At 50.1% G+C, this 26,169-nt stretch overlaps 1 protein-coding gene across 1 annotated transcript in view; it reads right to left on the bottom strand.

Annotated features, from left to right (window-relative positions):
• The window catches only part of KSR2 (kinase suppressor of ras 2), a 391,016-nt gene that overhangs the window by 70,073 nt on the left and 294,774 nt on the right, over positions 1–26,169 (bottom strand). The window contains exons 7-9 of the mRNA XM_040619875.1: positions 23,797–23,880; positions 7,760–7,825; positions 4,742–4,868 (exon numbers count right to left, since the gene is read on the bottom strand). Of these exons, the coding sequence (XP_040475809.1) occupies positions 4,742–4,868; positions 7,760–7,825; positions 23,797–23,880 (277 nt within the window). The remainder of the gene's footprint in view (positions 1–4,741; positions 4,869–7,759; positions 7,826–23,796; positions 23,881–26,169) is intronic.

Genomic DNA, 26,169 nt, shown 5'->3' with positions numbered 1-26,169 from the left:
ATGAATGAGTAAATTAATGGAAAAGGAAAAGAAGGAGAACTGGAAGGACAGATCAAGGGAGGGAGGGGAGGAGGAATTGTGTTTATAGAGAAAGGAATTATCTCTACCTCCTCGAGGGTAAGAATTAGGTCTTTCTCATCTTTGTAGTTCAGCGCTGTTGTAAATACACAGAATCATCCCAAGAGAGCACTGGATATGGTGCCCACATTCCTTGACTGAATTGCTACAACAGGAGGGGAAGTTCCTTCTTTGGGTCAGACCCAGATCTATGGCCCAATGGGACCAGCAACTAGAGGTTGCATTCCAAACTCTACTAGATCATTCTGGAAGGGCTAGTGGCATAATTCCTCTTTCTGAGCACAGTTAAGATGCAGAAACGTCCTTTAGAGAGACCTCCCAGTCCAACCCCTTATTCTGTAAATGGGGACACTGAGGCTCGGAGAGCAGGGAGTGACTTGCTGGAGTCATACAGAGAGTTGGTGGCCCCGGTCTTAACCTCCATGCCAGCAGCAGAAACACAAGCTTGTGCCAAGTCACAAGAAATTCACATCTGACTCTGGGAATCAAACAGAAGCATGCTCATCTCCCAGGTTCCCATTCCACCCAGTTGTGCACTGGTCTGGACATGGTGGTGATGGTAACTGCCTCTCTCATGGACTTCTAATGAAACTGTCTCTATGCTCCAACCCAATAGATGGTGCTGAATAGACAGTCTTAAGCAGCCATGCTTGTCTTGTGACCTCCAGAGCCCACCCCCAACACAGGACCACAGGTCAGAACAAGATGGCAGTTGGCCCATGACAATGGTATGGAATGAAAACACGAGCTGGCCAACAGGAAGAATAGCAAACAGCATTAGGAGCACAGGCAGATAGGAGACGAGGAGAAGAGCCACAATAGGCCAGAAAACGAATTAGCCAAGGTTGTGAGAAGTAGGAACTATATGGAGGCAGAAGCAATGACAAGGAGAGAGGAAGGTAGAGGACGAGGAAACCAGTCAACAGTAACAGCCTGGAGCAGACCCACAAAGAGTAGCTGAGTCAAGATCACGATGGAAGAACAGAACAACGATTCATGGTCTTGCTGCATGTCCAAGGAGCTGGCCTGAGTGCAAGTCTCACTGAAAAGGGCAAGCCAGCATGCAGGTGCTTCAAAGAGCGGCACGACAGCAGGCAGGTCTGCAGCCTTGGACACCACTGCAGATGGGGTTTTGACGGCTTGCTGGGGAAGCGGAAGTGTTGTAGACTGGGGTCCCCCAAGGAGCTGGCAGCTGGCAGCAGCTGGCATGCTGCTGTTTCTCCTCCTCCTCTTCCTCTCTTCCTCCCTCTTCCTCTTTCTTCCTCCTCCTCCTCCTTCTGTCCCTCTTTCCCCTCCTCATTCTGTCCTCTTTGTCGTCAAGCCATTCCAGGCCCTGAGTATCCAGTGTCGGACTAACTCCTTTATGCATATCATTGCATCTAATCCTTTCCACGATCCCAATCACATCTGCGATCATCCTGCCTCTTTTACAGGGATTGGGGGGGGGGGCAGGAACCAAGGCAGAGAGAGCTTACTATGACCGCTTAGTCAGTGAAGGAACAAAGTTTCAAGCCCAGGCCTTCTGAATCCAAAATACACACTCTAACTATTCTGTTGGGAGAAAAAACTAGGCTTTTTGTGAACCTGGATTGACTGAGCCAGACAGGAGAGGAGACAGAGCAATGAAAAGGAAGTCTTCAGACTAAATTGGCTCAGAAATCTATTGCACTAACCACATCATTGCCTGACAAAAAGAATCTGTGTGAAGCCAGTGAGAAGAGAGAGAGGAAAAAATAACCCAGCCCTGTGATAGATCCTGTCCACCTTCAAGTCAAAGCTGCTTTCTAAATAGAGGTTAATTTATTTCTCTTATCAAATTCTCCTGCTGGCAGACAAGCAGAACGATGTCACAGTCACTGATCTATCTGACCTGTGTTTCTGTCCCATCTGATCGGGAGGCCTCGATGGAGACGGGAAGGTCTCGGGATGGCTCTGAGCAACCTGCCCCCTGAGATGTCACAAAGAAAAGGATGGGTTACAGACATGAACAGTTACTTCTCAGGAGCCATACCATTTGAGCTCCCTGAGCACCCCCAGAGGTTGGGATCCCTTCTTCTAGAGACCTATATGTATCCTTTGCAAATAACAAGGAAGAAGTGGACCCCGCCTGACATATGGATTGGAAGCCCAAGATGGAATCTGTTAATGGTATCTAGAATTTCCTGGGCGCTTACTACGTGCCAGGAACCATACTAAATGCTTTTATGTTGATTTCCCATTTCAGTCCCAAAGCACTCTCTGAGTTTGGTGCTCTTACTAGCCACCATGGTCACTTTATTTTTTATTTTTTAAAGATTGTATTTATTTATTTGAGAGAGGCCGAGCGAGTATGAGCAGGGGGAAGGGCAGAGGAAGAGAAAGAGAGAGAAGCAGACTCCCCACTGAGTAGGGAGCCCGACGCGAGACTCGATCCCAGGACCTGAGATCATGACCTGAGCTGAAGGCAGATGCTTAACTGAATGAGCCACCCAGGCGCCTCCCACCATGGACACTTTAAAACATGGCCTCAAATTCCCTGGAGTCCTCCCATTGATGGGTGGAATCTATGCCTCTTCCCTTTGAATCTGAGTAAGACCATGACAGTCTCCATCAGTCTGGTGTATATATATACCAACCCTTGGCTAGTGACACATCAAGACGGTGCGCGGCTTCTATAACGCTGGGTTATAAAAGCCCTGGTTGGCTAAAACACTTGCTCTTTGCGCCCTCACCTGCCAGGTAGGCAGCCCGCTACCCTGAAGCCGCTACACTGCGAGGAAGCTTAAACATAAGGCAAGTCCACATGTAGATGCTCCCACTGAGTCTCTGCGGAACCCCACCTCTGATGCATCCCAGTCCAGACACTGGACAGCTGAGTGAAGAAGGCTCTAGTAGATGCTCCCACTGAGTCTCTGTGGAACCCCGCCTCTGATGCATCCCAGTCCAGACACTGGGCAGCTGAGTGAAGAAGGCTCTAGAACAGGGGCTGGCAAACTTCTCCTTGAAATGGCCAAATGGTAAATATTTTAGGCTTTGTGCGTCATGTGGTCTCTGTTAGAACCACTCAGCTCCCGACTGTAGTGTGAAAGCCCCCACAGATGATATGGGTGTGGCTCATTCCAACATAACTCTATTCAGAAGCATGGGTGCAGGTGCTGGGCTGGTTTGGCCTGTAAGCCATAGTTTGCCGATCTCTGTTCTAGAAGATTCCAGGCCCCCGCTGTGTGGGTTTTCCCAGGTGAGTCTCTGAACATCATGGAGCAGAGCCCAACCATCCCCACTGTACCCTGTCCTAATTCCTGACCCATAGACTCCGTGAGCGTCATTCAAAGGCTGTGGTACACTGGTAAGCTTGAGGCGCTTCGTTGTGCAGGGGTCAATAACCAGAACACACCTATTTCACATACAGGAAAACTGAGGCCAAGAAAGATTAGTGGCTTGCCCAGAGTCTCACAGCTAGTAAGTGGGGGAAGCCAAGGTTGACTGCAAGGTTTGCCTGACTTCAGAGGCCAAGCTCTCAACCGCTTAGATGAGGCCACAAGGAGCCAGATGGTGAATGGCTGAGAGCTGGTAGTAAAAACGGTGGGTGACAGCGCGCTCGAGAAAGAACATATGGGCTTTGGTGGGGAGGCATGCTGAGGGAGGTCAGAGACGGAGCAAGGCACCAAATTACGCATGGCCTCGCAGGCCCCAGAAAGGAGCTTGATTTGTTTTCTAAATGCAGTAGAAAGCCACTGGCTGGGTTTGAAACAGAGGGGGGCAGGATTCAAATTATGCTCATTAGGAATTACTCTGGCTGCTGTGTGGAGGGTGGGCTGGGGAGGGGGGAATGCTCTCTCCAGCAGATGCAGAGAAGTGGACTGCGCCTTGCCAGTGAGAGGTCACTCCTCCATCTTGACGCTCCTCAGGGTGCTGAACACAGGTGGTGACTTCCCACATGCTTGGGTTGATCTATACTTATGTACCTTCAACACAACGCACAACGCACTGGGGAGCTTGAGAGATCACCTGCTGGCATGTGCAGCCTTTGCCTCCCACCGTAAGCCTGCAAGTCTCCCTGGGATAGTTCTGGTGCAGTCCGACCAAAAGACCAAATACAGGATGTGGCAATCACACTGGAAATTTCCACCCCACAGTGGAGAGAAAGATGCACAGAGAGGCTCACTGCTGACCGCCATGTGAGGACCAGCTAGAAGCCAGCCAAACTGGCTGAGGCTCAGAGCTTTGGGCCTCCACGTATCCGTCCATGAGTCTCCAGCAGGAGCTCAGAAATGGACGCCCCCATCTCTCGGTGGTCTGATTCAACAGATGTGTCAGCCCAGAACCATCTGGGAAGTTAATCCTGGCAGATGGTGGAACATCTCACAGAGCGAAGAGGGCAGGTCTGGACCACTAAGGACCCAGCTCAGGCTCTCCTGCGCTCCCTACTGCCCCCTCCATGACAGACTCATTCATTCTCACTTGTGCGCCTCTCTCTAAATCAGACAGATTTCCGGCACACTGACTCTCCACTGATGGCTGGATGCCCCCCAAGCTTTACTTGACACAAACCACACGGAAGGTGGAGAACCCAGTGGGCTAGGAGGTGATGGTTTCCAGAGCCGTCCTCAAGCCCCATCCCCACCCCTCCCTGGCAGGGGAGGGGGGCCCAGCATGCCCCAATCCAGCAGGAACCCAGCCTCACCTTGCTGATTTTGTTGGTTTTAGGGAGCGTCTGGCTGATGTGCAGGTCCGAATACCGGGGTGGCTTTCGTAGAGGGTTGTTGATGTCACACGGGACGGACTCTGTTCGGACTAACCTTGCTGGATCCGTAGGGGTAAAAACAGCAATTTGGGAATTTAAGTACCACTTTGGTTTTATACGGTTAGGCCAGGAGAGCATAGCTCGGACCCCCCCCCCCTCCCTGAAGGCCCGCCCCGCAGGAGCAAGAGGGAATTCTCTAAAAATGATAGTCGTCATGCCATGGTAGGAAGAGCAGGTGTTCTCTGGTTTCTAAAATTTTTATATTGTCAATAAATGACTTGTCGATTAGAAATTTTAATAATAAAACTGAAGCTATCAGGTTGTTTTCAATACCATAATTGTTTCACACTGGGGTTCATTTCAGACTTTACCCTCCTTTGAAATACAAGAGGTTCCTGATTCCTGAGGGTCTGCCATCAATGGACAAGCTCTGAATGATCACCTGTCCCTGCCCCCATCTAAGTTTTGTGTTGAGATCCTCCTTCGCTACTTGTGGGATTTCTCAGGCCCGTTGCATGTCAAAACACATCTGTCCTAAACAAGGCCACTGGGATCCCTGAACGGAAGGCTTAGTATATCCAGACCTCCCCTCAGTGTCATCCTTGAAGCCACACATAAAGTTGGACTCACAGAATGCTAAATAAACGCTTCCTGATCCAAACCACACAGTCCACGCTCCTGTCCCAGTTACTCCTCTGTTATCACTACTTCTTATAGGGACCACAGAGAGGGGCAAATTGAGAAGCTCAAATTCAAATTGGATGCCTGGCAGTGTTACTTGTTAGCTGTTTTTATTGCACGGGGTGTGGGGCATTGGTGGAGAAGTTAAAGCTTTGCACTGACCCCGGGGATTTTTCTCTGCTTAGCCTGAGCTGCCATCTCCATGGAAACCAACTATATTTTAAACTTCCTATCAACAAGGGTGGGGGGTGGCGAGGGTGAAGCAAGAAGCTGGCGGACTTCTGGAAAGATCCAATGCTTTTGCATGTACAGGCACCTGCTGCCTTTGAGCAAAGGGGGCATGGCCATGAAGGCGGGTGGGGGGAGGGAGCCCTTCTTCAGATGTCAGCCTCTGAAAGCGGGTTGCCGTGCAGCAGGCTGGTTCTGGTCTTCACATGGGAGTCAGGCTCCAACAGAGTCCACTAAGGAGAGAGATTTCTCCAATGACACTGACCCAAGACAAGGGCTCAAGAGATGTGACAATTCAGGTTTCAAAATAGCCTCGTTGAGTGTATACAGTTGTGCAAGGAACAGATGATTCTTAATTAAGGATGTGGGTGGAAAGGGGCAAAAGGGCCGAAGACTATTCCTTTACTTGCAATTTCCTCTCCTCGCGGAGGTAAGCAATGCAAAGATCATCGGAGACCAACAGCCCACGGGCTTTGGAACACATCCCAGGACTTTTGGCAGCAATTTGCTTCCTTCTTTACATTTCCCTTGGGTTCATTCTAAAACAGGGCGGATTCCCCAGGGCCTACACCGGCTAAGGCCAGGGGAGCTGGGAGGGACACAGCAGGGACTAGGAGGGGCCGTCCCAGATCAGCGGGTTGTGTAGGGCTCCAAGGCTCCACCCTATAGATGGAGGGTGACTGGGAATTGGCCAGCAAGAATTTTAAAACTGTTAATGAGTTGCTAGCGTCTTAATACAACCTTTTGGGCTTTTCTTTGAACCGCGAGAAAAATGCAGACCAGGTCCACACTGCCTCTGTGGCTGCTGCAACTACTGTCCTCTCTAGATGGTGCCTCCACTCCCTCTCCACTTTCATGGCCTCATCTGGCCGCCTTCTCTCATTTCGGATCCTTGCTTGGCCCTGGTGGCACCTGAGTTGGCAACATCTTAACTTTAAGGGGCAGAGGACCTGTCCGCAGATGCGGTGAAAGATGCAGATTCTGCTTCAGTAGGTCTGGGATGGGGCCAGAAACTGTGCATTTCCAACGCACTCCCAGGGCATTCCAATGTTGCCAAACCACGGACTGCACTTTGAGTAACAAAGGTCGGGACCAGTGATACCCAACAGAACTTTCAGCCGTGAGGAAAGTGTTGGTTATCTGCACTATCCAATATGGTAGCCATCGGTGGCTGCCGAGCCCTTGAAATGTGGCTAGTGTGGCAGAGTTATTGAATCCTTACTTTCATTTCATTTAAATTAATCCAAATTTAAATTCAGATGTGGCTAGCAGCTATTGTATTGAAGAACACGGGCCTAGAGGGTTCCCCGGTGAATGAATTGCAATGTAGATAATAGAAGTCAGAGATAACTATGCCATGAGACAAGAGTCAGGGGAACTATTTTGAAGCTGGCCTGCAAGTTTTCCCTAGGAGATGCTTCCTGTTGAGTCCTTGGCAGGCAGGGCAAAGCCTTTCCTTAGTCTTTCCTTTGCACTCAACTGGTCTCGCTTTTTTTTTTTCCCCCAAGGTAAAAGGCTGGCCGTGGCTCTCCCAAGGGTAGCTGGCTTGGACAGGTTGGCCCAGACACTCCCAGGGCCCCAGGGGACAGAACACAGATGGCCTAAATCCAACCCAAGCCCGACCCCTCCCCACACCCACCTCTGCAAGGCCAAATGACTGAATCTAAGGAGCACATCACGGGGAACACTCAGCCAGCACTCTTTCCAAGTGTGAAAGAAAAGCAATGAGACCGGGGGGAAAGAGAGGAGAGTGGAAATTCGGAGAGCAGACAAGAATAAGAGAAAAAGACTTAGGAAGGGGGAAACGAATCTGGGGGCTAAAGTATCAGAGAGACCAGCAGAGGGGCAAGGAAGAGGGAGAAGAGGCACCGGAGATGGATGAAGGAGAGAGATGTCAGGAAGAAAAGTGTCAGAGGGGAAAAAATTAGGCAAGTATCAGGGGATTAAGAGGTACCCAGAAATGGCCTGAGTGGGACAGCTATCTCTGAGGGTCTGCAGGAGCCCCCACCCCAGCCTACCCCTAGGGCAGCGAGTGTTAAATACTTACCTCCTCGGTGGATGATCAGGAGATGACAGGGAGGGGCTTCTTTGGTGCATTTGTTGTGGCACTTTAACCTGAGAGAGAGAAAGAGAGAGAAGGATGGAGAGCTGGGTGGGTGGATGGATGGGTGGATGGATGGGTGGGTGGGTGGATGGGTGGGTGGGTGGATGGGTGGGTGGTTGGGTGGGTGGGTGGGTGAATGGGTGGTTGGGTGGATGGGTGGGTGGATGGGTGGGTGGATGGGTGGATGGGCTGCCCTGGTGGTTCACAAAGCTCTGGAAGCTGTGGATACCAAAATATGAGATGAGATGGGACAGCTGAAGAATCTCCTGGGCACCTAGGGAATTAACTCTGGAGAAAGTCTGTTGTCATTCCACCCTCCCAGGTCACAACTGGGTGGTCCAGGTTGGGTAGCAACTCCTCACCAACAGTGTCCACTTAGACTTTATGCTTTGAAAGATATTTTCATGTTTCAGTTTGTATTTTTTTCTTTTTTGTTTTAGAGAGAATGAGAGTGTGCAAGAGTGAGGGGATGGTGGGGAAGGGGCAAAGGGAGAGGGAGAGGGAGAGAGAGAATCTTAAGCAGGCTCCAAGCCCAGCTCCGAGCCTGACACAGGGTTTGATCTCACGACCCTGAGATCATGACCTGAGCCAAAATCAAGAGTTGGACACTTAACCGACTGAGCCACCCAGGCCCTCCACAGTCTGTATTTTTTATCTTTACCGGCCTCATCATCCAATCCACATAACCATCCACTGTTTACTTGCAGACTCATCTGCCAGCCATTGTACTAAGCATATACAGATGTTATGTTATTGGATCTTCATAACAACCTTACACAATGGATATTAGTATCCTTCCCATTTTACAGATGGAGAAACAGATTAACTGAGCTTTCTTGGTGCGAACTTGGGTCGGTGGTGCCAAAGGCGGCCTCTCATTTTTCTTCAAGGCTCAAGCAACAGGAGAAAGTTAACCAAGGCTTCCATTTAGGGTGAAACTAATGACAGGTATTCAGTTTTAGAGGTAGAAAGAGTTTAGAGTCAAAGTGTCCTCCTTTGAGACAATGTCACCTTGCTCTTCCCCAAAGATTTGCCAGGCTTCCAAAAGGTAATAAAAACCCCAACTAATTGTCACCTGGCTTTGTCTTTTTCTTTTAGAGTTTATGTGGGTCGGAAGAATACACACTGTAGCAGATGCCATTGGTGCCCTGTTTGCTCCCCTGTGGATTCCCTTATCATTTTCGTGCATGCCAGTCTAACTTCCGACAGCCGACATTCTTGCCAGAAGGCACCCGAAGTCTGCTTAGAGGTTTCATGTAAAAAAAAAAAAAAAACCTTATACAGAGAGGTGCGAGCTTTAGATTTGCCCTCAACCTTCTTGCCCTCCGGGGATTGGATAGTTCTGTCTAACAGAATGATGTCATAGACTCAACTTTGACCCCCCCCATTCGTCTCGCTCAGTGGTTCTCAAAGTGGAGTCCCAAGACCGACAGCATCGGCACGGCTGGTCTCGGAACTTTTCAGGAATGCACCTTCTGGGTCCCCAGCCCAGATCTGATGAAGCTGAGACTTGGAGCTGAAATGCAGTCACCTGTTTTAACAAGCCCTCTCTCCCTGAGTCTGATACGTGCTCGGGCGTGAGAACCACTGGTCTCGTTGATTGTTTTGAATGTCTATGCATGTCTCCCCAATTTTTCTGGTCTTCAGTCTTTTGTGGCCCTGGTAGAACAGTGAGATGGGAAAGTTAGACCTGGGGCCCCCGGGAGTGCAGAGGGGAAGGAGGGATGCGGGCTGCAGGAAACAATGTTGAATCGCCCCGCAAGAACCTGATTAGCCCGCCTCCAATTCTCCTTCACTTTAACTCCGTCCGGGAGAAGGTTTCTGGTGCTAACACGTCTTTACGTTTCTCTACCACATGCTAACCACGGTCCCAGATTTGGAAAGGTGACATTATCGACAGGAAATTTAATGAATTTATTTTTCCATCTGAACGTCTCTCTTTTTTTTTTTCCTGGTTGTCTCATATTAATGGAAAGTGATGCTGATTTTCCACTCATGGTAATAAGATACATTTTCATCTTTAAATAAACGTATTTAAGCTAAAAAGGCTATAAGTAGTAAATAAATAAAAGTAAGGCTGTTACACAAATAGGACAAAATCATGACACGGTGGTGAGCGAATGACTGAATTAGACGGGGACAAGCTGTCTTACATAATTTGGAATTGTCAGAAAGAGGTGGCAGCTCTTGGCATCTGAGAGTCTAAGACGGTTGAAAAACAGTAAGAGGTGCTATCGGTCATGAATGTCACAAGGACGCTGTGACTCGGAGAAGAACAAAAGCGTTCACGTATACAGTGCTTGTGAAGTACCAGGCAATGCCCCCTGGGGCTTTACACAATTTATACAATCCTTGTAACAACCCTAAACAGTAGCAACTATTGTTATCCCCACTTTACAGAGTGAAAAACTGAGGCTTGGCAAATTTGGGTAACTTGCCAAAGATCAAATAACCAGTAAGAGACAGAGACCCCAAGCCCAGCTCTAACCAGCATGCAGATGCCTTCAAAACCTCCACTCTTCTTCCTGTACATCTTGGGGCTGGCGGTGAATAAACGGGAGGCTTCCTGGGATCTGTAACCAGCAAAAGCAAAAGGTCCTCCTTGAGATAACCTAAGATGTCACCCTTTGTCTTCCCCCTACAACTGCCTGATTTCAGGAAGATAATAAAAATCCCACCTTACTGCAAATTTCTTTGTCTTTTTTTTTTTTTTAAGATTTTATTTATTTATTTGAGAGAGAGAGAGAGGAGAGCACAAACAGGGGAAGGGGGAGAGGGAGGGGCTGGAGAGAGGGTGAGGGAGAAGCAGACTCCCCGCGGAGCAGGGAGCCCGATGCAGGGGCTCAATCCCAGGACCCTGGGATCAGGATCTGAGCTAAAGGCAGACGCTCAACCGACTGAGCCACCCAGGCGCCCCTGCCTTTTTCTTGTCTAAAGCCCACAGACTCTTGGACCTACAGGGAAGGTCCCAGCCCCCATGGAGGTCATGGGTATTGCATCCAAACCCCGACGGGAAGCTCTGCTGAATGTACAACTAGACTCTCAATCATTCTGCAAAACACTTAACTGGGTTCCGGGACAGGGCAGATGAAGCCGCTATGTTTATGGGGAGGAACGAAACACACAACAAAGATCAGATCATTGCCGATGTGGTGAGACAGAGAAAAACATCATACAGGGAAAGCGGATGGAGAGGGTGAGAGTGGGAGGGGAAGAGCTTCCAGGCAGAGCAAAAGTGTGGGGGCAGGAACAAGCTTGGTGGGTTCAGGGGTCAGAGGTTCAAGGCTGAAGAGGCTGAGTAAAGAGAACAACAAAGTGATAAAGACGGGAGGAAGGTAGGGAGGGCACAGAGAGGTCCCCAGGCACTGGGACGCCCCGGAATGCTTGCAACAGCTGTGACAGGTCAGACCGATGCTTGGGAAGCCCTGAGTTGGGCAATCTGCTGATACCGAGTGAGAATGGCACTGAGAAGTGTCTGCACTCATTCCTGTTTGAAATAGCTTGATTCCACCCTGGAAGCTTCCAGAAAGAAATTCTTCCTTTCTGCTGCTCCTGCTTACGAGTCTTCTCTAACAAGCCCAGCTGGAAGGGTGACGTGCAGATGTGAAGAAGCCTGTTCGCTCTCGTGGGCAGCACTCTGAAGTGGGGGCAAGCAGTTTCGCGCAACCTCTGGACCTTTCCCGAACCAGGATGGGGCAGGCAAAGCTTCCCGGGACCTCGGTCATCTCCTGCCTCCCCCTGCCATTTTCCTTTCCAGGATCCCTTGTTGCCTATCTTTTGCAGTTATGGAAAAGCCTTCCTTCATCTCTGGCCAAAGGATGGGAGATGGAACGCCTGTCCTTCCAGGCAGCATTTCAAAGGGCAGCCCTGGGAATGGGACCACAGCCCTGCTCATGCAGAAAAGCAGAACTATCTTTCACACTAAGACACTTGACCCTTTGCAGGGAGGCTCGTCCGTCAAGAACTAGCCCCCGCGTGTCGAGGATCTGCTAATTGAGTTGGCAGGATTAGCCTAGCGCTGAAATCACACAGACCCTGGAGGGGCGGGGAAGAGGGACCGAGATGAGGCTTTTTGCAAGATGCAGACACACCATGCCCCACTTACGGAGGATCGTTTTTCCAGCTGGAAATACACAGGATTCCACTCAAATTAGACTTCTCCTTTCACTACTTATGGAAGAGCAAGCTAGGACCACACACTGTAAAGATCGGCCACCTGCTTCTGAATCAGATCCCCCCCCAGGCTTACCCCCCCGAGGTGCTGATTTGGTCTGTGCTGGAATGTGGGTTTTCGGCAAGTGCATGAGGGTGCTCCAGAACCTGTCTATGAGGAGGACACATTCTACTTCCCAAATGAGAGACGTCTAGAAGCCCAGATTTTCTGGAATCCAGCACTCTCCCCCGCAAAAAAAAAAAAAAAAAAAAAAAAAAAAAAAAAAAAAAGAGAGAGAGAGAGAGAGAAATGGGGTCAGGAGAGCATGCAGAAGGAACTTGGGTTCAAAGCCTGACACTCCCTCTTCCTGGCCGTGACAACTTGGGGAAGTCGCTGACCCTCTCTGAGCCAGTTTCTTCATCTGTAAAATGGGGGTAATCATAGTATCTGTATTTACAGAGAAACATAGTATCTGTAGTTGCAGAGTTGGAGAGAAAACTAATCACATGAGGCAAGCGGGGTGCCTAGGAAAATTACTTGAGGTAGCAGGTACTGTCATTTTTATTAGGCTATGTTCTTATTGTTGCGGCTTTGTGCAGGAGCTTCCGCTCAAGCCCCTAAGACCCTTTCTCTTACTCCAGATGCTCTGTTCCACACAGAGGAAAGAGAGGGGTGGGGCGCCCAGGACGAAGTTCCCCCATCAAACGTGGCCAGGAGGAGCACCGTGAATTAGCCGAGTAGCTCCAAAGAACGCCAGGCACCGGGCAAAGGTCAGATGTGGTTCCAGAAGTGGTGAGAAGCCTGGGCTTCTGAGTCAAGCCAACCTGAGCCTGAATCACAGTTCTGCCCTTCCCACCTGAGCCTGAATCTCAGTTCTGCCCTTCCCACACGCAGGGGACCTCCCTCTCCATCGCTGAGCTCCAGGCTCCTCATGGGCAAACTATGATGAGGATCTAACGAGAAAATGCCCGAGTGGGGTCCACAGAGGCAGCAAATAGGTCAACGTCTCTCTAGGCAGGGCCGAAACACTCTTGAGTGGACACAGAGAATGCCACGTGAACCTCCTACAGCCTGGAAACTTGGAAAGGACTTATTTAAAAACTTTTCATCGAAAGGGGTTAAACTTTTCTTTCTTCCTTTTTTTTTTTTTTTTTAACTTTCAGAGCTAATAGGATAAGCTTCAGCTATCGAGAAAAGTTGCTTACATGGACTATCTTGTTTCCCAAAGGAGCTGCTGGCTAAATGAGACATCCTCTCCATCTGAAAATTAAATATGTGAATTTATCCTGAGGGCAAGATCTGGGTCTTCCTCATCTTTGAAGCTCCCGTTCCTGCACCCCTTTCAGTGCCTGGTCTGGGGGCTGGTGCATAAAAATGCAGAGTAAATACTACAGACAGGGAGGGACAGAAAATGACGGACAAAGAGGGGCAGAAGGGAAAGCGATCCCACGCCACTGGTGTATGGAAGTGAATAGTCTGTAGCAAAAGGCTTCTGGAAATGATTCCTGTTTCTTACAAATGGTTTCCCTGCCGTTTGTGGAATGTAGGAGTGTCCCTGTCTGCATCCCCTTCTCGTTGCCCTCCCTCCGTGAGGGCAGGACAGGGGCTGGGCCAGAAGCACACCGGACTCGCATGGCCCTCACCCAGGAACTGTGGGGGACAAATGGCCCCTTTCGGAGCAGTTTTGCTATTTCCTTAATGGATTTGTCATGTCCCCCAGCAGCTCTGTGGGGCAGATGTGAGCCCAGGGCCTGGCGTGGCACTGGGATCAGAACGCTAGTCTTTCCCGAAGAGGGGCAGGCAAGACTCCTGCTGGTGAACACCGTCCCCCATCCACTTCAAATGGTTCATTGAGCTACTGTAATCAATTTATGAGAAGTTGGCTACAAGCAGCCCAACTCCCCAAGCCCGCCTTTCTCTCGTCCACACCAGCTTGCTTTGCAATTCATCTCGGCAGAGCACAGCCTTTCCTTCCCTAGGGCAAGTGGTATATTTTAAAAACCCGGCACAGACTGAGGGCTTCAGAGGGGAGGGGGGTGGGGGAATGGGATAGGCTGGTGATGGGTAGTAAGGAGGGCACGTATTGCACGGTGCACTGGGTGTTATATGCAAGTAATGAATCATGGAACTTTACATAAAAAACTAGGGATGTACTGTATGGTAACTAACATAATATAACATAATTAAAAAAAAAACCAGCCCCCAACGTCTGATGGCGGGAACGTTAAAGAAATGCCAACTCTGGGCCAGGTGCTCTTACATAACTTGTTTGATCTGAACAACACTGCCGTGAAGGGTGGATACCATCGTGCCCATTTCAAAGTCAGGAAGACTGAGGCTTGGTAAGTGGCCCAATCATACAGACAGTAAAGGGCAGAGTGAGAATCATTCATTCATTCACACACCCAAAATATGATTGCCTTCCTCCTCTGTGCCAGGTGCTGTGAACCCGTCTCTTACTATTTCAAGCATGAACATCTCTCTACTCATCCCACTGCCTCAGAGCTGCCTCTTAGAAAGGATCCCTGGTGGATTGGAACTGGGTTCTTGGGGCCTTGGGTTGGCAAGAGCCACTTTCCCTCCGAAGTTCCTTTGGAGATCTATGCCACCAACAGACGTGTACTGAGCACTTTCTATGTGCTAAGTACATACGTGCCAGCTCTGGAGGTACAAAGAGTGAACAACACGGACACAGCCCTACCTTCAGCTCGTTTATAAAGTCCAGTCAGAGAGGCAGGCAGGTACGTAGGCCAACACAACATAGTTATGTTATATGGAATGACGGTGGAGGACAGGTGTGGCTCTTTGGGCCTGAGGGAAATCCAGGAGGGCTTCCTGCAGGAAGTGGTGACGGAGCTGAGCCTGAAGGATAAATGGGAGCTAGCCGAAGTGTGCAAGAGAGATCCAGGCAGGAGCAATAAAAGGAAGTTCAAAGATGTGTTGATTGGTGGGCACGTGGCCTGCCACAGGGGTGGACAGCTCAATGAAGCTGGAGCTCTGGGTATGAGGAGGGAGATAGTGAGAGGGCTGGAAGGACAGATGAGCAAGGGATGGTGCCGAGTATCACTGTGAGCCTGGATTTGCTCTCAGAGCAAGAGAGAACCAAGGAAGGATTTTAAACAGGGAGGGGAAGGCTAGATAAGCATTTTGGAAAGCCCCCGTCTGCAGCAGATAGCTACAATTAAAGGGCATCCCTCACTCACTATCTCTCTGACTTCCTGCCTCTGCTTTCTTTATCCCAGGTCACGGCATTAAGTGCTCCTCAAGGCTTCTCGAAAAATCACTAAACCAAATCATTGCCCCCTCTGCCATGGGGCTTATTTCATTGAATACCACAACTGAGCAGTTTTGTCTCATCTTGGTTCCCCTGTGGTCTCTCATTTGAGCCAATGCTTCTGGAAATGCCCCCATATGCTCTCAGTGGAGGATATCAAAACACTTCTTCCCCTCCCTGCTGACAACTCAGTGAGGCTGAGCTCTTTGGCCTATGACTGGGTTAAACACACACACACACACACACACACACACACACACACACACAAAACCAACAACAGAAACGAGCAAGGTTGGTGGGGAGTATTAACATATAAATCATACTGCAAGCTTCAGCAAAATAATGAACAACGATTGGGAAAACCCGGCCCTTCTCTCTCTAAGAGGATATAGTACAGGAAAGCCGTGCATTATTAGCTGTTGGAGATGTCCCCCTTCACATCCCCGCAACCTCCCCCAAGAGAGGAGAGAGTGACCACAGGGTCCTCTTGGCTCCCAGGACCCGGACGTACTCATCAAAACACAAAGACCAGTTGGCCACCTTTCAATTCAAGAAATAGGGGACAAGATAGCAGGCTGGGGGAAGGAGGAGGGAAAGATGACCAGCTCTGGTCCAGGGTCAGGTTGAGAACAGACTCTCATCTTCCATTCTACCTGTTTAATTCAAGGAGAAGCAGAGTGGGGGCCAGACTTTGTGGCTGGCCTACTATGCGACGGGCCCTTCGTAAAGTGGTTAAGAGTCTGGGATTTTGAATCAGAGATACTGGTAGTCTGATGAGCAGATCTACCTACTGGGAGACTTTGGATTTACTCCTGAAGGCCTCTGTTTCCTCATCTGTAAAATGGGGGTGAACAGACCCTACCTTCCATGGTTGTTGCAAAGATTACATGAGATCATGCATGAAAAGCGTTTAGCAAAATGTCCAGCACATAGTAAGCCCTCAATACATGATATCCTCGGCACCATCATCATCACATTCAATGCCCACCTCGGCATCCAGTAGAATTATAATCCCCCTCCCATACAACTGTAACTGGGCCCAAAGTTTTGCATATAATAGATAAAAACTCATATAAGGGAGCATGAATTCCCATTATGACTGCTGCAAAAACAGAAATGTTTCTATTAATGGAAAAGTGAGTTCAGGCTTCAAGCTGGTGATCTCTGAAATGCATGCTCATAATTATATCCTGCCAATATCCTGTGTGTTGTATAAATTCCTGAAGCTTCCAGGAGCTTTGCGGCAGCTGGGGAAAATCAGTGCAGCCAGTGGCTCAAACCAACCGTGGCTTACTTCGCACTCCTAGCTAGCTCATCACCTGCGGCCGGAGGCACTGTACAAAGCCCTGACATTTTCAGATAAGACATTGTGTTTTGAGGCAGAAACACAGGTTAGGAGAACATACAGGGCAAGAAAGGAACCAAGACGTGCAGAAAATCCAAGTGAAAAGATCCGATACGGAGCAACACTGGATAAAGGCACGCATGGCTCATTTAAATGAAAATTAGCAAAGTGACAGCTTACATAAAAAGAAGTGAGTGCAAGCATGTCCAGCCCGGCTACTGAAGGTAGGAGGAGAAGGGATGTACATCCAGGGCATGGAAACACTGGAATAAACTGGAAATCCGGTGCTGCATAACTCAGTTTTCCAAGCTCACTCTTTACCTTTCCAAGGAAATAATTATGGGTCTCACCCCTCCAGAAGCGGGTAGTGACCTAGATTGGAACTTATGAAATGTTTCTACTTGCAGAGATCTGCCCGGACCCACCTGGGTCGCCTGGGACATGGGACTTTCAGTGCGAAGCCCCAGAAAGTCCCAGGCAAACCGAGTTGTTTGATCACTGTTGAATATCTCAGTGATGGCATTCTAACACTGGCACTCTAGAACTTGAATAATGTATACCTCGGTCCCACTGGCTGGCAATGACTGATTCGTTATATAAACCAGCTGTTCTCCACCAAGGGCAAATTTGCTCCCCCTGGGAAGGTCTGGAAATGTCTCGAGACAATTTTAGTTGTCACAACTGTGGATGGGCTATGCATCTGAGTAGGTGTGTGTGTGTGTGGGGGGGTGCTCCTGGCTTCTGGTAGGTGGAGGCCAGCCATACTGTTGAACATCCTGCAATGCCTAGGACAGCTGCCCAGACAAAGAATTATCCCAAATTTCAACAGTGCAGAGGTTGAGAAACCCGGATATAAATGCTTGAATGTGTCCCCCAAGAAGTGGGAAGATTCAGAAAATCCCAAAAGACAAATGGGGGATATGTGCTACAGAAAAAGAGGGAATGTACTAAATTTTCCGAACTTTGACCTCATGTCAACCCAGGGAGGTGATTTAGTGAGTAGGTTTCTCTTCCTACTTTGCATTAATAGAAAATCAATTTCCACAACTAAATAAATGCTGAACGACTTATTGAAAGATTCTGATTGAGGGAATCCCCAAGCCATTAATGTGATCGGTGCACTCCCATGTCTTATCACATCACGTTAATGATTCAGCCTCCTTTTACTTCAGAGAGGTTTAGAAACTTCCCCAGAATCACACAGCTGGGAAGTGGCAGAGCCAGGACCTGAACTCAGCTCTTTCTGGCTCCAGGGTGTGGATCCTGCTGTCATTTTATGGTAAAACAACAAAGTTGGCTTTCCTAGATGCAGATCCTGAGATGGGTGTTCTCGTGAGCGATATATAGAGGGAGTTCTCCAGGAGAGACTGATTCCATTGTAGGCAGAGCAGGATAGGACATGGGGGAGAAGCTAAGCAAAGACGTGGTTTCACGTGACTCTAGTCTCAGACTGATCCCTCTGGGGCTCTGGACTCTGAATTGGACCACAGAGCGTGTCTGCCCTGAGGCAAGCGAGCTGGCCTTCTGTACACTTGCCCCAGTGAGTGCCTGGCTCTGAGCCAGTGGGGGAGGGGGGTGAGGCGGCTGCAATCACCCAAGAGCAAACCTCCAGGGGAGGTCTCAGGTTTGAGCTGCTAGCAGCGGTGCCCACAGCCACTGGTAAATAAGGTCACTGGGAATATGAGCAGGACATCCAGACATATATGGGTGGGGGAGGGCGGTGCTCTGTGGCACTAACTGCATTACTCTGTCTTCAAAGTAGGGAAGTGAGTACTCCTCCCCATCTTCGAGAAAAATGAGTCTTAGCGTTGGCAAGGCATTCTGACACCCAAGCCGCTCCCACCTCAGGCCGTAAGAGCAGGTAACCCAGAGAACATCAGAACCCCTGTCTTCTGCCTCCTACTTGACTGCCAGAAGGAAAGGCCACCCTGATACCAGCATTGTCCTCCCCAAGGCCTTGTTCTTGGAAAGCGACACCCTCCAGCAAGACGAAAGCTCTAGTGTCCAAGGAAGAGGGCTGGAGGGGGGGCGTGAGCCGTCCCTACCACCCAGGCGGGGAGCCACAGGTAGCAGCGCCCACGAGTCACAGCGGCAGGGCCTGGTACTGCAGCCGCAGGGTAGCATGGGCATTCTCCGGAACCCACGCCCTGCCCCTACAAGCATCTGCAAAATATGCTCACGTCCTTCTAAGTCCTGATCCAAGCTTCGCCCATGCCGTGTGCTCGCCCAGAACACCCTTCCTCCTGTTCCACTTGGTTAATTCCCTCTCCTCCCCCGAGACTTCGAAGGCTTCCAGGATGGCCTCCCCTGTTGTGCACCACGTATCCCGCCCCCCCACCCCCCGCCCAGCCCCGTGTAGCCCGGGCACCTCCCCTTACAGTAATAATTAACCTACCTAGTTCACCCCCGTTCTAGATCCGTGTTCCTCACTTACGCTTCAGTGCAAATCTGAATCCTCTGGGAAGCTTATTAAAAATGCAGGTTTCTAGGCCCTGTCCCCAGCTTCTGGGCCAGGAAGTCTTGGGAGGGGCTCAGACGGGACAATTTTAAGCAACCGTATCTCCCGTATCTCCCGGGATGCAGACCTAACCAGAACCATAGCGCACAATAAAAGGAGAGTGGGGGCAGGGGGGATAAAACGCACAGGAGAGACAGACAATTCAAATGCTTCACCTTGGAAGACGTCTCCTCCCTTCCACACCCAGTCCCTGCAGTTAAAAAACAAAACGAAACAAAAAAACCCCTCGGTTCAACTCTCGTTTCCTAGAGCACAATCCACACGATTTTACCACCGTGCACTTTCCTGCAAGAAATGCTGATGGGGTGGACAGGTTTCCAAGGACCCAGACCTCAGCTCTGCAGAAACCTGTGGAAAGACCCCCAAGAAGGAGGGAAGATGCAGATAACGCAGGACCGATAGCTGGGAAACCCATCAGCATCTTCCTGCAGCTGAATCCACAGTCATCAGACAATACGTGGATTGTGCTGACATCCGACCACTTAGAACGAAACTCCATTCCGCGCTCATGAACCTATTAGATGAAAAGTCCTCAATTTAGATAACTGCAAATTGCTTTCTGAGCATAATTTCCTATTAGTTCGCTAATCTCTCTATTCAGAACGCCAACAAGACAGCTGATGATAATTCCGGAGGAAGTGGTCATTAAGCCGACGGAGGAGGAAAGGGGGTTAGACATTCGCGAGTATCCTGGCTTCCTGGGTGGGGGGGGTACCCCAAAATTAATCCATAAAGTTAGTACAGTATTAGCTTTCGTGTATGACGTTCTCATAATGCGCCAGGTACTGGGCTGAGCATTTTACCTTACTTCCCTCACTTAGGTTTTTGTTTGTTTGTGTTTACGTTTTTATTTTTTTGACAAACTAGTGAAGTAGATATTATTTTCCTCTTTCGACAGAAGAAGAAATGGGGCTCAGAAGTGGTCACAAGGCTGTTCGTAGCAGAGTCAGGATTCAAATGCAGGTGTGTGTGTCTGACCTACAACCCTGGGTTCCAATCATGCCTTATCTCTTTGGCATATCACACAAATATTTACTGGATGGATGTACTGGAGTGATGATGATGAACAAGACTCAAGTTTACGGAATGCGGCCAAGAGATGAAATAACACAAAAGCCTAAAAAATAGTTAGCAAAGATTGGCCAGTCTATAAAAACCAAAAAATAAAAACAAAAGCCAAAAAAAAAAAAAAAAAACCCCCAAAAAACAAAAACCCCAAACCCCCAAAAAACAAAAAACCACCACCAACAACAGCAAACAAAAAACCCCACAAAAACCCAAAAAACAAACCTCATATACTGAAATGTCGGGCTGGAAAATAAAGCTTGATTTTGTCAAACTACCTACTTCTATGTAGACCAGTGGTTCTCAAAATGTGGTCCCAGGATCAGCGTCACCTGGGAACTTATCAGAAATGCAAATTCTGGGGCTCCACCCCAGACCTGCTGCATCAGAGACTCTGGGGCAGGCCCAGGAATCTGTCTTTTAATAAACCCTCCAGGGGATTCTGATGCACACTTGAGTCTGAGACCCATGATCTAGACAAAGAAAATCAGCTCTAAAAGGGAATTTGATCACTCAGAGCAATGCTTCTCAAACCTTAATGTTGTGCGAGAATCACCAGGACAATCTTAAAATGCAGATTCTGATACAGCAGGTGTGGGCAGGGTCTGAGAGTCCGCATTTCTAACCAGCTCCCAGGTCATGCTGATGCTGCTTGTGCAGGGACCACCCGTGGTGTCGCATGGGTCCAATCCAATCCTTTCCACCCAGGGAGTTTCTGGCAATAACAGAACCAGCAATGCTTTAGGTTTCAAAAAAACCCACCCCCCCCCAAAACAAAAAAAACCAACTCATCGTCTTCAGGGCAGATTCAAACTCAAGCCTCTGGGATGCTTTAGGACAAAAGGAAATGACTTGTGTCACAGACTATTACTTTTCCTAAGTTCTTTTCAAGTGTGAGCACTTCCCTGAGCACTTTAATTCAAATCCCAGCCCATACCCTGGCCCCCTCTCTCCCTTCACTGCTTTGTCCTCCTTTCGCACTTAGCACCCTCGGAGCAGATAAATGGGTCTATCTCCCTGGTTTGTTTCCTGTTCCTCCCCTCCCCTGGCATGTAAGCTCCACGAGCGCAGGGGTTTTGTGTGTTTTAGTCACTGTGATTTCCCTTCTGCCTAGAACCATGCCTGGCACATAGTAGGTGCTCACTAAACAGCTAAGCAAATAAATACATTTTTTTCCCCCTAAAAAGCTGCTTCCCGGTTCTTGGTGCCACCACTGTGCGATGTCATCTGTCACGACTCTTTATGGACGCACTTCAGTTGCACTGAAATTCATTTCTCTATACGTGCGTCTTCTCCAGGCTCTGTTGTAGCTGCACAAGTGTCAAAAAATCAGAAGCAGGTGGGACCTTCATAGCAACTACAGACGCTTTCACCGTCCTGGCAGTTTCTCTAAGAGCTGAGCGAATTGGTAAGATCAACCCTGCAATCCAACCATGGCCTGAACTCTACTTCTTACACACCAGGAGCCATTTCTGCACAAGGTGGAGTGAGGAAGAATGTTCTTTGACAGGACATGGTCGTCTGGGGTGAGAACATTTCATTGGCTCCTTCCCACAGCCCTATGGAGGGGGCCAGCAACACACCCGCTTTGCAGATCAGAAAATTGAGCCCCGAAATGATGGACAAGCCACTGGCTCAAGCTCACACAGAGAGTGAGGCAGTGGAGCTGGGACTCGCACTCACTTCTGGCTGCTTCCAAAGCCTGTGCTTCTCCCCCAGGTCCCCATCCCTCCCCCGGCCTCCTCCCCCATGCCCATGGCAGGGTCTGAGTTGTTCATTCCGTCTAGAACAGAGAGCAGGAGCAAAGGCCACCTCAGAGTTCCGCCTCTAGGGCTGAAAATTAAAACGGCTCAGGAAGTGTTCAGCCTCACTGACTCCTGGCTGCGTCCCTGTCACCTAATTACCTGACTTCAAAGCCTCCACTAGCCAGGTGTGAGGATGTGAGAGCTGCCGCTTCCCCTCAGAACATGGTGTGACTAAACGTGGATGAGACAGACCCCCGGAGCAGCTGGTGTATGAGGACTATCAGACAGCCTTCACCGTGGCCCTGAGGGCCTGGCCTCGAGCCTCTCGGAGTCAAAAAGACCAGGGGTCACCGTCCTGAGAGCTCACCTGAGAGCCAGGGTCTAGGAAAGGCCACGGCGGGGATGCGGGCCTCCACACGGTAATGCTGCGTCATTTCTCCCCACCGCCCCCTATGCCCGGGCAGCTTATGACCCCTTAGGGGTTGGAACTAATTAATCCTCCCCAACTCCAGGAGGGAGAGGGAGCTCAGCCTTACCTCCATGACTCAGGTGAGACACCCAGGCAGGAGGGAGAGTGAGCGCTCGCCACCGCTGCTGTCCCCTCCACCAAGGGGCAGGGATGTGGGGAGGCCGGAAGGAGCCCAAAGGGGGGTTGCCTGCCTGGGCTGGGCAAGGAAAGAGGGATTCCTACATTCTTTTAAACGGAATGGCTCCTATAAAGCCGAGAGAGGTACTTCCATGTGTCACTCTTAGATATAGTTAAATGTTATTGACAATCTTACAGGAATCAGACCAGAGAGGCGTTTCACACACGTTGATGGAGGAGTGAGGGAGGCCAGGCAGAAAGGCGTTGGTGACCTCTGACAGAGGACAGAGCTCTGAGCCTGGCACGGCGCTGTGTCCTTGAGTGCTGCTTTACTGGATGCTAACACCACATCAGCCACGTGTGACGATTATTCCTCTCATGCAGGTTAGAACAACCACAACAACGAGGAACGGAAATGTGAGGTGACTTGCCCAAGGTCACACAGCTAGAGAAGAACAGAACCAGGATTTGAACCCATCTTAGGTGGACTCCAGAGTCTACACTGGACATCACATTTTTTCTCCTCCTTCCCCGCCTTTTGTCAGCCATGAGCTGGCATGGGTGGGTGCAAGTGGGGCAGGGGGATTGGTCTGTGTGGTTGAGCCTTCTTAACCAGAGCTTGAGACCAACATGATGCCACAGAGGGGAGAGGAGTTAGGGGTCAGGGCTGTGTGACCTCAGGTGGGTGGCTGATCCTGGCTGAGACTCAGTTTTCACATTTGTAAAATGGGGAGAATCAGAATACCCCTCTGCCCTTGGAGGAGAAAAAAATAAAGGAGAAAAGGACTTCACAAATTCTAACTCAGGAATTGGCAAACTACATCTGAGGAGCCAAAGGCAGCCCGCAGTGTATTTTTGTAAATAAGATGTTATTGGAATAAATAAATGCGTCACACCCATTTGTTAACATATTGTCTCTTCAGCCACGTGGTAGAGTTGAGTAGTTTTTACAGAGACCCTCAGGTCCGCAGAGCCTAAAGTATTTACCATCTGGTCAATGAGACAAAAAGTGTGCCAACTCTTAATCTTAGATGCTATGAGTGTGCAAATATCCCTGTGCCTCAGCAGACAGCGTTATACGTTCCCCACACCATCCATCGGCTCTGGTTCTTACTGCCAATCGCTCTCCTTGACCCCTTGCCCAAAGGCAGAGGTTCACTTAAGACAGTTCTGGAAAATGGAGCAAGCATTCCTCCTGAGAACCAAGAAACCAAACTCTGTAAGCTCCATCAAAGCCCAGCACGGCTCTTGAAGACATCAGGCACCATGAAAACACTTCCGGATGCAGCCACTTACTTGCAATTTTTACACTTGAGGCCAAAAAGCATTCCTTTCCCACAGACTGTGCAGGTCTGAGACATCCAGTACTTGGTGGAAAACCTGTGGGAAAGAAACAGAAAACGTTCAAGGGCAAGGTGGTAGTGACCGGGCTATCTCTAGAAGGATGAGCCACTTAAAGGGTAAGCACACAGGCCCTGGATTCTCGTCTTGCTTCTTCCAAGTGTGTGACTTCATCAAGTTGTTCAGACCACCGGAGCCTCAGTCTTCCTGTCTGTAGAGTGGGGATGATAACCAACGTCACAGGTTGCTGGGAGGACCCAACAGGCCATGCACGTCAAGGGCCTCGCACAGTGCCTGGCGAGTCGTAAAGGCTCACTCAATTGGGTTGTGACTTGATAATTACCTGGACATTCGTGACAGTCCTTCATTAGTTCAGCAAGTCTTGCCTGGTGGCCGGCTTTATACCGAGTTCAGTTCTGGGTCGGAGTGATGGATGGGGCTAGAACTGTCCTCGGAACCACAAAGCAGGGTGAAGCCTCCTGCAAGTCAGGCAGACCCATCCCTCCTCACTGCCCCTCACATCACCTGGGGAGCTTTGATGGGAGCCTCCCCCCCAAAAGAGCTGGGGCCTCCGACTTGAGAAGAAGAGTCCCTAAGGTGAAAGTCCTTGCAGACGGTGAGCTCATCGTCCTCCCCAGTCACCACCGCTTGCTGCAAACGCAAGGCAGTTTGGAGGGCTCCGACAGACAGCTAGGAAGCAGGAGCCAGGGGATCCGAGGTGCATTACATTAACTTCCCGGGGCTCCCGCTGCTGCTGGGGTGCTTTCTGCCCCCAAGAGATACCAGGCGGCCACGGGGCTGGCCCCAGAAAAGTATTGAAGGCTGCCGGGTCAGAGTTAATTTTCATTTTCAATTTTTGCCACCTTCCGCAGGAATCGTATCTAATCTCCACTGCCTCCGAGGGTCAAAATGAAAATCAGAAGTGATTATGTAACTCGGTGCTTGAGAGTTTGGAGGGCAAGGTTGCATCCCTCTGCTGTACCAATGTGCTTGATTTGGGTCAGTCACCCTCCAAGCGGAATGAGCCGCAGCCCAAAGCCTGCGTATCGAAGCGAATAGCAATATTCGGAACAGAGACTCCGGTGACTAAGGAAACTTCCTCTCAGGTTCTGGCCCCTTCCACGGGGCCAGCAAGTTTGGCAGGGCTTGCCTTGTGAGATTTAACAGCTCTTGGGAATGGACAGAATAGGCTTGTGGTTCCCCCCCACCAGCCAGCAGTGTGGGGACAGAGGGCAGGCAGCACGAGCCTTGTAGCCTAGAGTTCTCTTTCCTTTCCAGTCCTCTCCCATCTCTGGGATCAGCTCTCTCTCCTCCTGAGCTCTGGCTGAGGTGACTCTGAGGATGGTGGATGGAATGGGATTCTAATTTCATTTCTTCACCAAGGCTGGGGTGAGTCTAGGTCTCCCCCTTCTGGCTTGGAGCCCGGGGAGAAACGCAGGGTGAGACTAAAGAGTAACAGGGCATCGCACGTACCGGCTCCTCCAAGAAGACATTGCTGATGCCCCAAACCACCATCCTTCCTCTGGGAATCAGTATTTGAAATATGAGGTTCCACCAGATCTAACACTAGCTTGCTAGAGCCTCGGGATGAGGCTGAGCCAGAGGGCAAGGTTGAGCTAGGGGCGAGGTAATCCAGGGGTGTAGGGGGCCAGGGGTGTGGCCAATCCGGAGGCGGAGCAGATCAGGGGTGAGGCCAATCCAGGGGCGGAGCTGAGCCAGGGGTGTGGCCAATACAGGATGGAGCTAAGCAGGGGCGTAGCTAACCCAGGGTGGAGGTGAGCCAGACGTGGGGTCAATCCAGAGGTGGAGCTGAGTCAGGAGTATGGCCAATCCAGGGGTGCAGTTGAGCCAGGGATGTGGCCAATCCAGGGATGCCGCTGGGTCAAGGGTGTGGCCAATCCAGGGGCAGAGCAAAGCCAGGAGCAGGACCAATTCAGGGGTGGAGCTGAGCTAGGGGTGGGGCCAATCCAGGGGAGCAGCTGAGCCAGGGGTGTGGCCAATCCAGGGGTGGTGCTGAGTCAGGGCAGGACCAATCCAGAGGTTCCAGCATCTGAGTCAGGGGTTAGGCCAATCTAGAGGTGGGACCAATTCAGGGCTGGAACTGATGGGGGGCAGTGGGGAAGCAAACAGAAAAGGCCCTTCTTTTTGATGCTTTTCTCCCGGCATCTCCCCGCCTGACCATTGACGCGTCTATCACGTATTTCTCACTGCTTCCTCCACCGTTTCCTCATTTGAGTCTTAACAACTATCCTGTCAACATGTTTCTTTCAAAAACTGTTGACGAGGTGCCATTCTGGGAGAGGGTGCTCATTCCTGCCTCGGGTCCCC

Source organism: Ursus maritimus, unplaced genomic scaffold (assembly GCF_017311325.1).
Source record: "Ursus maritimus isolate PB19 unplaced genomic scaffold, ASM1731132v1 scaffold_33, whole genome shotgun sequence".
Taxonomy (NCBI): Eukaryota; Metazoa; Chordata; class Mammalia; order Carnivora; family Ursidae; genus Ursus; species Ursus maritimus.
Note: the sequence above shows the minus strand (reverse complement) of the source record. Positions and strands in the feature narration are given on the sequence as shown.